General features: G+C 39.8%; 1 protein-coding gene across 2 annotated transcripts in view; it reads left to right on the plus strand.

Annotated features, from left to right (window-relative positions):
* LAMA4 (laminin subunit alpha 4) overlaps positions 1–16,166 on the plus strand; it is a 96,384-nt gene that overhangs the window by 42,073 nt on the left and 38,145 nt on the right. For both annotated transcript variants that reach the window (XM_004940298.5, XM_419780.8), the window contains exons 5-12: positions 205–419; positions 4,221–4,316; positions 5,593–5,744; positions 5,892–6,002; positions 8,242–8,353; positions 11,555–11,722; positions 12,449–12,642; positions 14,494–14,610. In XM_004940298.5, coding sequence (XP_004940355.2) covers positions 205–419; positions 4,221–4,316; positions 5,593–5,744; positions 5,892–6,002; positions 8,242–8,353; positions 11,555–11,722; positions 12,449–12,642; positions 14,494–14,610 — 1,165 coding nt within the window. The remainder of the gene's footprint in view (positions 1–204; positions 420–4,220; positions 4,317–5,592; positions 5,745–5,891; positions 6,003–8,241; positions 8,354–11,554; positions 11,723–12,448; positions 12,643–14,493; positions 14,611–16,166) is intronic.

A 16,166-nucleotide genomic window follows, 5' to 3' on the forward strand; every position in this document is an offset into this window, starting at 1 on the left:
GTTCAAAGAAGGTAAAAATAAATAACAGGACAGTATGAGATTAGAGCATAAAAAAGCCTCTGCAGGAGTGCAGCTCCTAACTTCTGTCCTTTAGTGATTGCTGACTGTCATCAGTTCACGGCAACATCAGTTAGGTAAGAGAATAACGATACTGCAGATGAGAATGTCATTTCAAGTCAACTTTGGGCTTGCTTCTCCTTTCAGGTGTGCCCCTGGTTACTATGGGAATCCTCTGCTAATTGGAAGCACTTGTAAAAAATGCGACTGCAGTGGCAACTCAGATCCAAACCTGATTTTTGAAGACTGCGATGAAGTGACCGGCCAGTGTCGCAACTGCCTGCACCACACCACGGGCTTCAAGTGTGAGCAGTGTGCTCCAGGTTACTACGGGGATGCCATATTCGCTAAAAATTGTACAGGTATTGTCTGTAGTTCAATGTAACGGAGCAGAACAAAGTAGGGTACCGCATGGGGCTGTCTCCCACAGATGTTTGAATCGGTCATCAGATGCCTGGGTGTGGGCGGGTTTCTGGTCACACTCCTAGTGCATCAGTGCTGATGCTCCATCAGCTGAATAACCCCTGAAACTAGCCTGTTTTCGGCTGCCCATAAAAAAGTCTCATGAGCCCAGACCCCACACCCCAACTAAATGCCAGACAACACTTTGGCCTCATGCCCTCTGTCATTGCTTTTGCTCTGGGAGGAGAGACTGCATCTTTCTCCAAAGGGATGAGAAAGAACAACAGCTAAAGGCAAAATGCAAGTGCTCAGAGCTTGGAGCTCCCTCCCAACCCCATTGCCCACATCCTTTCCTCATGGACAATAACACAAATGGAGAGGATGGATCACTCCTAGCTTTCAGCTTGACTTGAATGTAAGACATTCAAGCGTGCAACCAGCTTAGACATTTGAAGTGCTCCTGGGTTCAAGGTACAGTCCCTGGTGTGTTTGCAACGTCTTGATAAAGCTTCCATACTTCTTGTAACTCAGTATGCACCTGGAGTTTTTATTAATTTACTACAAAGTCTTAAGTTCGGGGACCTGGAGGATAGAGGCTGTGAGGACAGTCTGAACTCAAGTATCTTTTGTGTAGCAGTCTCCATTTGTGCAGACAGTGCATGATGCAGTTCCTTCTTGTTTTGTTCCTGTTTCCAAAGTGTAATTCACCTCACCAAATTATATTAATTCAATTTATGCTCAATAGGGAGAGGAACTAATACACTGTAACCCTAAAAACTGATCATAGGTACCCAAACAAGCCAAAGACAGTGGCTGCAGGGAGCTGCGCACCTGAAGATCAGTTTATATCTGGATCTGGGCACCCAGCATATGCCCACAATTTAATCTCTGTGATTTTGGGGTTGTAAAAGCAAATCCTGCTTATGCATTTCACTGTCTGACTCTATTCACCACAGATGGTGTAACTGCAGTTCTCCAACAGAGAATGGCAGTGTATTTCATGGCTCCTGAGCTCCATGAGGCAGAAGAAATACACCCAGCTTTTTATCTCAGCTACAGCAATTGTGTGTGCCTCAGCCATGTGCAAAAGCTAAGCTCCAAACAGCCAAGAGCATCTTTGCCAAAAGTCTGAGCATTACAAGTGTACAATCAACAAATATACAATCAGCAAAGTGGCACAGCTAGGTTGATATTTTACAGGCTGTAACTAGAAGGGTTATCACAGTGGAAAACAATAATTGAAAATGAATAAAAATGCTCAGCTCTATCCTACACTCACAGAAAAACTCCAAAGGAAGCAATCTCTAGAAAGAGATCCTTCCTCAGTGGCAGTCAGCCCTTAAATGGGGTCTAGGAGAGGTGCAGCCGGGCTCCACCCCTTCTGGTCAGATCAGTGAATTGCCTTCACCTGTGCTCCTGCAGCTGACTCAGTGCTCACCTCAGGTGATGAATCAGTGGTTCAGGCTGTGATTCGACAGTTCCCATAACACAAGGAATTTCAAATGTCTAATTTCAAATAAATTGAAAAATATAATTTTGGAAGGCCTATGTGAACATAAAGCATCCAAATGGAAGTTGTCACGCTTTCATCAGCTCAATATAGTTTTGGTTTGCACCAATAAGAAGTTGCAGAAATTAGGGTAAGAATGCCTCCATATTAATTAACTTTCTGATATACAGTTTAAGTGGGATTTTGTGGTGCATGCAGACTATGAATCAGCTTGGTAATTCTCTTCATTAGCAGATTTTCTTGTAGTATTTGATCTTTGCTAAAAATAAAAAGTGCCTAGGCACTTGAATCTTTTCCCTTTTCAGCAATCATTTGGTTGACTCTAGCAAATCCTGATTTTGAAGTATTATGTTTCAGAGCGCTATGCAGTCCTCATTCTATCTTCATTTCTACTAAGCACCCAAATGTGTTGTACTTGATAAATGGCAGCTGCAAAGATCTCCTGCATCAGTCAAAAAAATCCATGATAGCCAAACTATTGTGGTAGCTTACAAAGCAAGCTTATAGTTTATTTGGCAGTTCAGAATAACTAGGAGCTCTTATTTAGAAAAATATTGATTCTGAAATAAGATCATTATCTTCTTTAAAACAAACAAACAAAAAAGAATATAGCATTAAAAAGAACAGTCTATGTACACAGCTTTCAGAGTATCTGAAAAGGTATACAGAACAAAAGAAGAAAAGAAAAAGAAAAAGCAAGTAATTACTTTTATCCAGCTAAGATCATCCTTTTTTCTCTCATGCAGAAGAAAAAAATTTTGTAGTTATCAATAGCAGTTTTCAGCCTCCTTTCATTAAATTTCTTAATTATGTGTCCTTTATCCACACTTTAAAGCTTTCTACAAATGTCCCTCAGAAATGCAGGTAAATTAGAAACTTTCTCCACCAGTAAACCACAATAGCATTGAAACTCTGAACTCCCTATTAAAAATTTGGTACCTCCTGAACAAGTTGATGAAATATTGTCAGAACTGCTTTTGAAATGAATTTACTATAAGCATTTGTGTAATAAGCTAAGAGTTATCCAGTTAAATAAGAAGGCACAATTTGATTTTCTTGAGTACTAACTTAATCCAAACTAGACCTAGTTTATAGATCCTGTGATACGGGTTAAGAGAAATCTCTGCTTTCAACTGAGATTTCTCTTTCATTTTTTAATAAAAGAAAAAACAAATTAAAACAGTGTGGATTCAGGAGCTACAATACGCCAGTTCAAACTTGTGGAGAAGTCAAAAGGTTGATTACCTCACAACATTCCTAACCAACTTCTTTCATCACTAGTACAAAGAATGAATACTTCTACTAACTTTGGTTCAGTTACAAAGAAATATTCCAATGTTAGTGTATTGTGTTGACTTTGAGGCTGTATTACAAATTTTCCTAGAAAATTCCTTGAATGTTCAATGTGGAATGTAAATATAAGGGAACTCACAGAGAACAATGAATGGGCTGCAGTAAAATGGCAGAAAACAATTTTTTTTAAATACAAGAGTCTGCTGAAACCATGAATCACAAGAGTAAAATGAATTCCAGATAAGTCACTGCTGTTCCTCTGTTTTGCTAATTTTTGTTATTCTATCAAAGTGTTCCAAGAATATTTTAATCTTGAAAATAATATATTTTAAAAGGCCAATTAAATCTTGAGAGAGACACTTTAGATTAAAAATTAAACTTTTTAAAAAGCCACTTGTGTTGGCAAAAGAAATGCAACTTACTCAGTTTAAAAATATGTTAAACCTCACTTGTTCTTCATTTTAAGTGGTAGGAGATACTTACTTTTTGATATGATCAAGCTGGAATTAGAGTCCACTATCATTCCCTGTCAGCTGGAAACTTTATTTGGTGGGAGCCTGACACAGCATTGAGAAGTTCCACAGGCCTGCAGAGAGATACATAACAAGTAATTAACATCAGCTGTACTGCTTTCCTTAGCACGTCTCATAAACGTCACCCTCTGCAGATGGTAATGTACAGCAGCACCACTGGACAACTCTGGCCTCTGCTTTTGACCAACTGGGAAGCTTTGAACAAGTCACTTCAGCGCATACTTTCTGTGTTATGGCTCGTATTTCATCTGATCCAATCTATGTAGTTAAGGAGAAATCAGTCAAGGAAGCCCTTGATTTTGGTTTGATTACCTTTGCACAATCCTACATATAATCATTTCATTGGTCTTGGAATGGGAAATCTGAGTTGAACATTCTCAAGATTACTATTTTAACCCCCCCCCCCCCTTTTTTTTTTTCCTCAGCATGTAACTGTGGTGGGAGAATGTGTGACAGCCGGACTGGAGAATGCCTCGCAGATAGTCCTCTAGTTTCTACTGGCACAGACTGCCCAACCATCAGTAAGAATAACATTATGAGAACACCAGAAATGAAGATCACTCTCAGATGCTTGCAGATGCTAACTTAACAGCTCAGCTCTCTCCAGTGCACACTCGTACCTTGGTTCTGCAGGGCACTTAAACATGCAAAGATGCAGTGCCCTACTGACTGTGTATTTTAATTCATACTTACCTGCCTGACTGAGCCCATGAATATGTTCAGCTCTGTAAAACAGGCTGTATGTTTAGGTACAAATTACAGAGCAGTATGGATGTATCATGAAAGCTACTTCTCTAGGCCTAGAGATACAGAGCCCGCAAAAAAAATTCTCTAACCCTAAAATGCCACCTTGCATATCATTTCTGTTGTTCTCATTTTACATGAAATATAAACTGTTACTGTTGAATTTGACATACACACATCAGTCAGTTGTTTTTCAGCTGTCTGCCCTATTCTAAATACAGGAAGCCTGGGAATTTTTCAAAAGCGCTGTTATAACTTCTAGTGAATACTGAAACTTTTAAAAAGATAGTATTAAGGCTATAGTATTATACAGTCTACATATCACCTACGGACTCCTAAGCCTGTTCCCAAGAAGAGGGATCACATGTCCAGAAGCACAATCAGGAGGAAAACATTTGGCAGCTGCTGCCATCAGGAATACAGACTGTACAATACCAAGCAAAAGTTCCTGCAGGAATCTGTATTTCATATACATATAAGTCTCCTGCACTTACCGGTGGCACAAATGTCACTAAAAACAAGGTGGTATTGCAAGCATTCATACAGGACAAGGGTGTAGTTTTACAGTAGCATAGTTCAACATGTCAAAACTCTGCCTTGAGAAGTTGCCATTCTAATCATATAGACAGCCAAGAGCCCGGTTGATGGACATCCTTGCTTGTCATACCACCAGATTTAGAATGCAGAGTTCTGACTGCGGGCAAAATGAACTTGTTTTTTTGACCCCCATCTGTTGTTCTTTAGGACACAAACAAGTGGAACCTCTAGGGAATAGCCAGGAAATGCTTCATCTCCTGCTCCCTACTGATAGCAGTGCCGCCTCAATGGCCCTTCAGAGCAGTCCCATCTGGTGCTGCTCAGCTGGAAGCATCGTGGCTGTGCTGTGGGACCTTGGGAGTGGGTGGATGAAAGGAAAAGAAAAATGGATATAAATCAAGGCCCATCCATGTCAGAGTGAGGAAACCCCATGGGGCACTCAAAAGTAAATTTAAGATGTTGTTGTTACGTTTCACAAGCACTAAAAGTAAAATGACACTTTTATTTTCTTATCAGGCTGCGATAAATGTATTTGGGATTTGACAGACGACATCCGGTTAGCTGTCCTGGCTATTGATGAAAGCAAATCAACTTTATTGAGCATCTCTACAGGTGTTGCAGCTCAGAAACGCTTGCATGACCTGAACCTCACTACTACCCATCTCCAGGTACAAACACTGATGACGTTTTCTTTTTTTTTTTTTAATGTAATTTTCATCTATGGATTTCCACTCCATTCATGTAAATTTACATCTCTGCCCTCACTGCAGAAATTTGGTTTGGGATGCACTGACTTCTTTTTTTCCTACACACAGGCGGCAATGTCCAAAAAAAAGGACCACTCCACACTTTGGACCATCCAGGTCGATGATGCTGTGGACGACATGAATGATCTCCTGAGAGAGGCAGAAAACCTGGATGACCAGGTTTGTTCACAGCCAGCGCACAGTGGCCTTGTGGCTTGACATACTCTCATGCTGGCAAACAAGGTTTACTGCACAAGAGTGAGAGTGCCCTGAAAGAAAGTTTGGATAACGTTTTATCTCTCAACTTTCTACTCTACTGAAGCTCTAAATTAAAAGTGCTGAAGACTGACCAACTCTTCTTCCCAGCAAAGGAAGAGCCAAACTCTTCTGAGTGTGGTCAGAGGTTTATCAAAGGCAGAAAAGAGACTCCCCTTGGAATCTAGTTCCTTTTTCCTCCCCTTACACTATAGGCACAGTAGACACCCTGCCTTGCCATTTCAAACCGAAGTAACCAACATTAAAGTAATTTGGACTGACTTTAGGAATCTTCATATTATATTTATTTTACATGCATACCCTTGTGAAATTCCATTTAGTTTGATTAGTCACTTCACAATGTGCTACAAAGCTGGTTTAAAAGCTTTTTGAGGTACCCACTGAGATGGGAACCTGATCAGCACTCAAGATAAGTTTTAACACAATTATAATCATAAATGTTACATCCATATTCAATCGCCAGGCTATAAAATTAAGGTTATCTGCTCTCAGCTCACAGAACACTTTCACTGCTGAAAGAATACTGATGTGATATGTCTCAGGTTGGATACTGGGAAAAAATTATTCTCAGAAAGCGTGGTATGGCAGTGGCACAGGCTGTCCAGGGAGGTGGTGTCACTGTGGAGCCACTGTCCCTGGAGGTGTTCAAGAAACGTGTAGATGTGGCCCTGAGGGAAGTGGTTAGTGGGCTGGTGGGGGTGAGCTGGGGTTGGACTGGATGATCTTAGTCATCTTTTCCAACCTTAATGATTGTGCGATTGATTCTGTGTTAAGAAATGAAGTTGAAAATTGCATCTTTTTTCTACTTTAAACAGATATTATTGAACAGCTTTTTTGTTAGAGAAATAAATATATTTTAGGGAAATAACACCAGGCTGTGTTATTCCCAGCCAGAGACAACCACAGCTGAAGTGTAACCCGAGTGTCTTTCATGAAAACAAGCAAGCGAACAATACAAACCTTTCTCTAAGCCCGGCCGTGTCGGCGTGGCCTCAGGCGCCCCCTGGTGCCGCCACCTCAGCAGGCCTCGCACCTCCATGCGCGAGCACAGCAGCAGCCTGAGCTCTCCAGCCTTCACTCCCACGGTCAAACTGATTTTACAGAGGGGATTTTCGGTGCTGCAGCCCTAAGAGAGCATTGAAATGAACATCGTGCCACTGCCAAGCGTGTGGTGCAAGCTTACACGTATACACATGGGCAGCAGCCATGCTATCTTCTCCTTCCTTAGGCATACCAGTGAAAATTGAACTTAAGGAATCCCAAAGTTAATGCTGTCCAGATAACACGATAGCTGTGCCATGGTAAATGTTAACCTCCCTAACAGCTTCACTCAACACCTCATTTGTTCGGGGACAATGTCACCTCATGCACATATGGGAAATGCAACAGGGAGCGCAGCCCCAGCTATGATACAGGACATCAGGAAGCACCTCTTTACTATGACATGCTGTGAATGATGGAGCACTGGGATAGGTTGCTGAGAGAGGTGGTGGAGTCTCTTCCCTTGGAGATCTTCAAAAGCTGTATGGGCCTGGTCCTGGGCAACGTACTGTAGGTGTCCCAGCTTGAGAAGTGGGGTTGGACCAGATGACCTCCAGAGGCCCCTTCTTGACCTTCACTTGTCATTTATAGTCTTTTGTGTTAAGAGTGTGGCTATGCTCTTCCAGGCCTGTTGAATCCTCATCCTCATGTTTTAATAATTTTAACAAGTTGCACAGCAGGCAACCTCGCGTGAGGGAGACCGTAATCTAAAAATGGTGGTGAGCTTCATGCCTTACTCTGCAGTCTATACACTTATTCAGTAAATGCAATATCCAGCAAAATGAGCCAGCCCTGCTGAATGCCTAGGAAACTCGGCAGATGGGAGGTTTACAACTGTACATAATTTATGACAATTTGATTGCAGCGAGTGATGGATAAATGTGGGACAGATTTTAATCTCTCACTCTGCAATACTGAAAATATCGACAAGACAGCCCTTCACTTCAAACACCTCTGTAAATACCACTTTATATGATAAATGGACTTTCGCATGCTCATCAGGAGAAAGCAAAACGTGTGTTTACACTGCTCATCTCCACACATGCATACAGATCTGAAAAAAAAGAAAATCTAATATCTTGCTCACATGGTTTATTCATAGGGAAATCAAGCTTCCAGCAAGGGCCTACTGGTACAGAAGGAAACCATGGAGACCAACAACCGTGCTACTCAGCTTGTGCAGAAGCTTAGTAATATGAGGGATAACATTCAAGGTAAATAGATTTATTTCTAGTTCATCTCACTGTGAAGCATGTATTAATGAAATGTCCGGCAAAAAAAAAGGCCATAGCACCTGGGTACTCTGACAAAGCAACCCACACATAAGGCCATTAGAGCCTGTAATACCGTAATGAAAGGTTGTCTCTGAGTTGGTCTGACAGCTAGAATAAGTGCATCTTCTTTTTTCTTATTCTGAAAAAGCAAAATAATAATAAATAAGTTTATATGAAATACTTGAAGATAATTCAATTTGTAACCTCTGATTGTTTGAATAGACACTCAAGTTATTTATATATGAGTGGTAAGAAAAAAAAAAAGAGTTGATATCAGACTGGAACTGGTTGCAGCCACAAACACAAGCGTGAGATTGAAGGTGAAAATGTTTGGTGTCTTCTTTTATAGCAGATTAATGCAAGTGCACATTTCCTGTCATGCAGGTAAATAACAGAGGACACACAAATGCTTGACTTTTTTTTTTTAAATATCACTTTTCCTTTTGAACCCATGGCAGTCAGATACGACTAAGTCTGGTGATCCCTCTGGTGTATCACCAATATTTTGCATTTTCGCAAATTGTTTCTTGGTAGAACTCTGTTGACTGACGTAGCATCATGCAAATGCTTCCAAAAAGAAAAATACGCTGGATAGTACACTATTTTCTGGATGGACTGCTTCCCCAAGCTCACTGTGGAAGGTGGTGATGATTTTCTCCTCAAGTTGTTTATTGCTTCATCTGACCACAATTTCTAGTTGAGTTTGGGTTCAGCCCCATCTAAACATCATTAGAGGGTGACTGTTGTCTTTTTTTTTTTTTCCTGAAGTATAGAAGTAGAGTTAGGAAACTGCATTTTCATTGGCTTCTCATTTCCCCACAAAGTGAAATGCAGAATTTTAAACCAGATGGCTAGAGCAGACTGTCAGAAATGGTTATAGTGATGCTGTCTCGCAGCAGGAGAGGTAACCATGATTAAGAGCTCCCAAAATTAGAAGAATGAAACCAAAAGCTTTTTCATGTTAAAATGAGACAAACTGTCTCCTGTTATCTCAGTGTCCTGCTCATCTGTGCATATGATATGTGGAGATACAAGTGAAACTTATGTCCACCTTTGGGCAACATACTGGAGCAATAAAACATCTCTAGAACTAACATAAATTTCAAAACATGATTTCTCTTCTGAGAAGTACGTAAATGCACGTATTTCAGACCTTCCCAGGTGTTTGATTTACAGCCTGAGAACTGCTTAGATCTTCAAGAATTCTTACTGTGGTATACATCAAAAGTTAAATGACAGCAACGAACACCTTCCCCAGCACAATTGCACTTGAAGAAGTATTCCAAGTCAAATATGATCACCTTCATCTGGAGTATCTGAGACATAACATTATCATAATGGTATATAAAACTGAGATTACACCAATCTCAGCTTCTTCTTCTATACCTACAGAAAGCAATAAAACCCAAGTGAATGTATGCAGAAGCATTCCGGTCCCCTGTACACCTCCATCACGAGAACATCCATTCTACCACAGAACACACTGATTTCTCCCAGTTCTTAGCAAAGCCAAGAGTGTAAATATCTGTGTGTGGCATCAAAACAGAAAGTTGCCTGGCAGGTGAGGTAAAAGAGCCCTTTTTCAATTAATAGAAATCCTTAATTAGCAGACTTGAGTGGTTCTGACTTAGAGCAGTAATTGTAAGTTCTCTGGCAGCTTTTGTAAGGAAGAGCTGTGACATATCAATCATGATCATTGCTGATCATTATCTCCATGGGTGTTTTAACCAGTACCTTAATTTCAACAAACATAGTTAACTTGACACAAAGATGAGGCAGGCTAAGACCATGCACGCATAATGTTAAAAGCTGCACGCTTACACCCCTGATTCTAGATCACCTTTGGTGATCTAGTTGTGGTCAACTGTCACATTTTATTTCTACAGATTTTGACTACAGGTGTTAGCCTAAGCCTCATTGATTGTCATCAGTATTCATTGGCTGACTTGTGTAGATAATTCTTTTTAATCATCAGTTGTTTTGAGGAGAAAAGGAAATGCAGAGACGGAAATGTTTCTAGTTTAGGACACAGATAGCAGAAGTCAGGTTGAGCTATTGTAGAAATCAATGCCTGTGCCTGCAATTAAAAGAGTGCCTGTTCACCCAGAAAGGAAGTTAGAAACAGGTGGGTGAAAATGATTTTCACTATGCCCAAAATCATTCTCTTCCATCTCTTCTGTAGAAAGTGATCTAGGTCCTTCTGAAGGTAAGACGTACACATGTGCCCATTTTCATACACGTATATGTCTGTGCATGCCAGTAGGAGAAGGAAAAAGAAAGCTGTGGAGCCATTCAGTTACTGCTGAGACAGACTTTAGAGCTTCACTAATGAGTTCAGGAGCCATCCAGAAACTGCACGAAAAGATACTCTGCCAAAGAATCTGTTGTGCCACAATGACACATACATACTTTATTAAAAAAATTCAGATGGATAGTGCTGACTTTGGCAGATCTGCTTATCCACAAAACCTGTGATGACCGCAAGCCAAAGCTACTCACAGGGTATAAAAGAGGATGTGGTTGGTATCTGAAGCCAGAGATGAAAAAGTGGGAAAACTTCATAATGCTTGCTCTGGGAATGGGTAAACTCAATTTCAGCTGCAAGGATCCAACAGCATTTTCTGAACTGAGACTAAAACCTTGAAATAATACTCATCTCCAAACCAGCAAGCCATCATCATATAAGAAGCCATATATTATATCTTAAAGGTGCCTCAAACTTCTTCAGATGGCCAAAGAGATTATTTTAGTCTCCTTGCTGCAGGTGTTATTTAATAAACATCATATTTTTTTCAGTAGCACTTAAAAACATGATCCCAGATGAAAGCCCCAATCTGCTACATGCCACAGAGCTCAAAATGAAAAGATGATCCCAGCTGCCAAGCCAAATAAAGCACATTACCCTTGCCTGTTTAATCTCATCGTCTTCTGATGAGATCCCTACGTATGCCAGAAAGTGTTTATTTGCAGGTTTCATTTTAAGACTGGATTAAAGATAATAATTACCTACTGTGGAGCTGTAGGATAATTAAAATTTTCTTTTGCTACCAGCATGATCTGGATTCACAAAAATAGAAGTACTCCACAATGTTTACTTCTCTGTAGCATGCTAGATTGACCATCTGTTCCTTTTTCCCACAGAAATCAGCAGCAAGATGAAATACTATGCGATTCAACAAGAGCTAAGCCCTGAAGAAATTGCCCAGAAGCTGAGTGTGGCCGAGGAGATGCTGAAGGAAATCAAACGCCGTAAGCCTTTCACGAATGAGAGGCAACTTGCAGATGAGGAGGAACATGCTGCAGAGGACTGTGAGTTTTGAATCTGTTTTCCATTCACTCGGATGTTGATGCGCAGCTGGCTCAGGCTGGGCAGCTTAGGATATAATGCTGAGGTCTATGCTGGGCAGCTTGGGAGGTAATGCTGAGAACCTGGGGAGGAACAGCAGGTGCTGGTGGTTGAACAGCCACACACATCACAGTTTGGGAGAATGTAAGAGCAGGTCATATGAGACCTGCATGTTCATCAGCAGTGTTCTGTCATTAATTACTTAAACAAGAAGTGAAAGAGATTAAATAATAATTCCTACTCCTGATGGTTTGAAGGAAAAAAAGCACAAGAGCAAATCTGGGGTAAAAAAAAGAGGAAAAAAAGAAGAGTGAAAGAAGCCATTATCTGCCAACATAAAAGCAATCTCAGCTTCAGACAGCCAGTCTCCTAACCCAAGCTAGTGTTAACTCTGCTGACTTCAGGAGATTGTCAAGCATTAAATAAACATCAGGGCTACAGCTTTTTCTTTTCCTGCCTTTCCCCACCACACTAAAGCTGTGGAAAAGATGCCAACAGCATCATGGCTCTGATGAACATACACAGTGAGCCCGTTACAGCAGCCCGAAGTGCCCCTGCTTTAAAGTGACTGCCCCAAGTCTCTGCTTGTTGCCCAGATGGCAGGACAGGCATAAAAATACACGGTAGTCTTTAGGCATGTATGCATGTGCCTGCTCTGGTTAATCAGTCGTCTCTGATTTTTCTTTCAGTGTTACAGCGAGTTGAAGAGTTTCATGAGAGGTACAATGACACCAGATCTCTGTTTTCTGATGTGGTGGAGCAGCTCAGTGAACACAATATGAAGTTGTCAGACCTGGAGGAGGCATTAGGCCAGGCCCTTGACTATGTTATACAAACAGAGGCATTAAATAAGGAAAACACAGCCAATCTTCAAGAGCATGAGGTATTATGCAGTCTATTTATTATCAGCATCTGTGAAATAGCTCATATTTACCAGTAATTAAAATAGTGGATTGCTGTTTAGATTTAGAAATCACCACCTCAAAAAAGGTCCTTGAACCACTCAGCAGGATGAGTTTTACATTCCAGTTCTGCACAAGTTGAGAAGAGCAAAAATTATGACTTTTTTGTGAAGTGACAATGCATGTTGCTTTTGGCATGACACATCCTAGCTGGCCAAGGAAAAGATGGTTACCGATGCCTACACATAGGAAGATGTATTCCAAGTAGCACAGTTACTATAAATACTGTGGTGGAATTGTTTAATCCACTACGCACTGATTTATAATGTGGAAGGACTTCATGCTCACAGATGTAATTATATTCTATTGAAATATTCTGTTCATAATGATTGCTCTGCATTTAGGTTCTGGACTGTGGTTGAGTTCATACTGCCCCATTCAAACTTTCTCCCTGCTCCTCTTTTAAACAAAATGCCTCCACTTGTTGTTGTTGTTGTTGTTTAGGAAGAGCAGATGACTGTCTTTGCATCAGCAAGCACAAATCCATCTTCTAACCAGTGCGCACTGGATAGCTTGAAAATGGGTTTCCTACTTGCTGGGTGAACTGCCTTGCTGTGAGGCTACAGTAGTTTTTTCTTATGCACTGTTATATACTGAATAACTTCAGTATTTTGAACAAAGTGATCAGTCAGAGGAGAGCTCAGAGACCTTCCCCCAAGGGCCTCCCACAGAAGGGGGAAGTTTACACGTGAGTCGTGGAGTTAGGTTCAAATTGCATCTGGCTGATGAGAAAATTGAACTTTGAGGTCCTTCATCCCAGAAAGATACTTAATACATCGTTCATATAAAAAAAAAAGATTATTTTTTTCCTTAAAGCAGTTCGATGGGATCTCTTTTTTCTTAAGGGATGCAAAATTAAACTGTCCCACCTAAAATTCTTTTTCTGGTTTATTTTTCCATCAAGCAAAAAAAAAAAAAAAAAAAAAAAAAAGACAGAACAATGTAGGATCATTTGAACTTGTTTTCATTTTAATGACTGAAATTATTTGGAGTCTGGAGGAGAGAAGTTTAGGGAGCTGTCCTCTCATCACAAGAATGATCTTATGAATTCAAACCAGCCTCTGTTTCGTAGCACCACAGCAGCTCCATTTTGAACTCTCTAAATCTGCTGTACCAGAAGTTCATGATGATGTAGAATGTCTAATAACTCAGAAGATAACTCAGGCACATTATTCTTATGAAGTCATCTGTGAGAAGCTTGAGATCCTTTGTATATAAAGCCTCTTTACTTTTCTGTTGTTTCATTGTTATAGTTGCAGGTTGCAGCTCACGTGACGCGTCTGAAACAAAGCCTTACGTGAGCTAGCTGCAGTCATAAGTGTGCTCTGTTGGATTTTTCCAGTTGGATTTTCGTTATTCCTCACAATGAGAGATTGTTCACGTTAGCTTTATTATTGACAGTGAAAAACATTCTCAATACCATAAATTTAAAATCCTACAGAAAAAAAAAAATTCTAGGTCACTATAAAAAGTCCATGGTTGATTTGTTCATGCTGACCACTCACTGACTAATACTTAATCCCAATAACTCTTCCTGCTGAAATATGTAAAGAAATTAATTCTTATAAATGATTTTTTTTTACCATTAGGACTAAACATTAATGGAATAACACTTTTATTAATAAGGGTATCTATGAAAAACTTTGACTTCATAGTTATGTAAAATCTATTTAGTTTATCTCTTCATCTTTTCAGTTAACATTAGTAACAAAACAAAAATGGTAACACTATTTTAGCAATTCACAGCAATTTTTGGTTGATTTGTTCTGTAGAAACAACATGAGAAATTAAAAGAGCAAGCAGATGAAGTGAACAGTATTGTGCTAAGTGCCACAGCTATTCTGGCAGAACCACAAAAGATCAGCTCAGAGTTAAGTGAGGTAATAAAGGTAGGTGTCTCAGTGACTTGTCTAAATGGTATGTCCTGAATTTTTGAACTTCTAAAAGTGTGCTTAGTGTGCTTAGACTACTGAATGAAAAACACTCTTTTTTTCTTTTTTTTTTTTTGACTGCTTCAATGAAATACTGATGTTTCCTGAAATATATATATATTTATTTATTATATATATATATTTATATATATATATAAATTGTCCTCGATGAAAAGCTCTGTAATGACATTTTACTGCCTTGGAAAAATAATATATTAGAAGTACACCTTATTGTAGGCACAACTAATTGAAGAATTTTGCTGTAGGGTTCTCAGTCACTTCAGTATGAGTAGCTGCCAAAAGGCGCTTTGGTGACAGACTGTACTTTTCTCATGCCTGCAAGTGAGCACAGAAGGCAGCTCCCATGTCTCAATTTTAAAACCAATCATTGAATCAATGGTCAAATTGTAAACTGTACAAATAAACATATTGAAATTCTCTTTTGGAACTACAGATTAGGATCCAGTGCTAAGAATGAGACAAGGTGTTGTGGGAAATTTTTAGAAGATTAAACTTTCCCATGGTTTTTGAACTTTCTGTGGGAAAAAAAAAAAAAAGAAAAGAAAATAAAAGTGGGATTTTTCCAACTAATATCTTTGCCATTTTACAAAAGATGTTTTGTTTGTTGGTTTTTTTTTTTTTCATCTCTTATAATAAGAATTGTTGATAGTTCAAGACAAATAAAAATTATCTACAAATATTTATTTTGGCCACAGTTGCCCAAAGCAAGATATAAAAAAAATCATCATTTTTCCTTGGAAAATTAATTTTAGAAAACAAGAGTTCAGCTTTCTTTAATTATAGCCATCCCAGGGTAGACAATCAGTCTGATATTTTTCTTTCATGTGTTTTGTGTAAAATAAATTGCTGCAGTTTATCATTCAGGGTTCCCCAATCCTGTAGGTAAATCTGCGGATGGGGGACATTTACATAGCAGGGGAATAGTATGAGAACATCACACATCTTCCAGCTGTGAGAATCTTCATGCTTCACTCATTCATCCTTTTTCTCTCCCTTTGTTTCATCTTTTTTTCCTGTATTTTGTGACCGCAGTTGTAATCATCAAACTTGCCGCCAAAGTTGTGTATTGGAGAGAAGGTGAACGCATGTCCACTTGGGTCTTCACACAGATATTTCATATAAGAAAAGTCTATAGCTAAAGCAAAGTGATAGTACTTCTCCTTTGCGCATGCATACAGTGTTAGTTGTCTGACAGACTCCTGCAAATCAGACAAATACAAGATATCCTACTGTAAGAGCTATTTCTGTGGTAGGAGACAGAATGGGTCTGGACTATTCTCACAGCTGTGTGTGGCACAGCTTACATTTGTATTGCCAAACTCTGTCCCTCTCCAACAACATGCCTCCTCCACATTGCCCCTGGGGCACAGGCACTGCCTCATTCCCCAAGGACGTAGGCTTGGAAGAGTGGCAGCTGGGCAGGGCCAAAACAGTGCCAGGGATCATGCACTAATGGGATGTTTTGTAAGCCAGCCCACCCCAGCATTGTTTAG

This window comes from Gallus gallus, chromosome 3 (genome assembly GCF_016699485.2).
Source record: "Gallus gallus isolate bGalGal1 chromosome 3, bGalGal1.mat.broiler.GRCg7b, whole genome shotgun sequence".
In the NCBI taxonomy this organism is placed as follows: domain Eukaryota; kingdom Metazoa; phylum Chordata; class Aves; order Galliformes; family Phasianidae; genus Gallus; species Gallus gallus.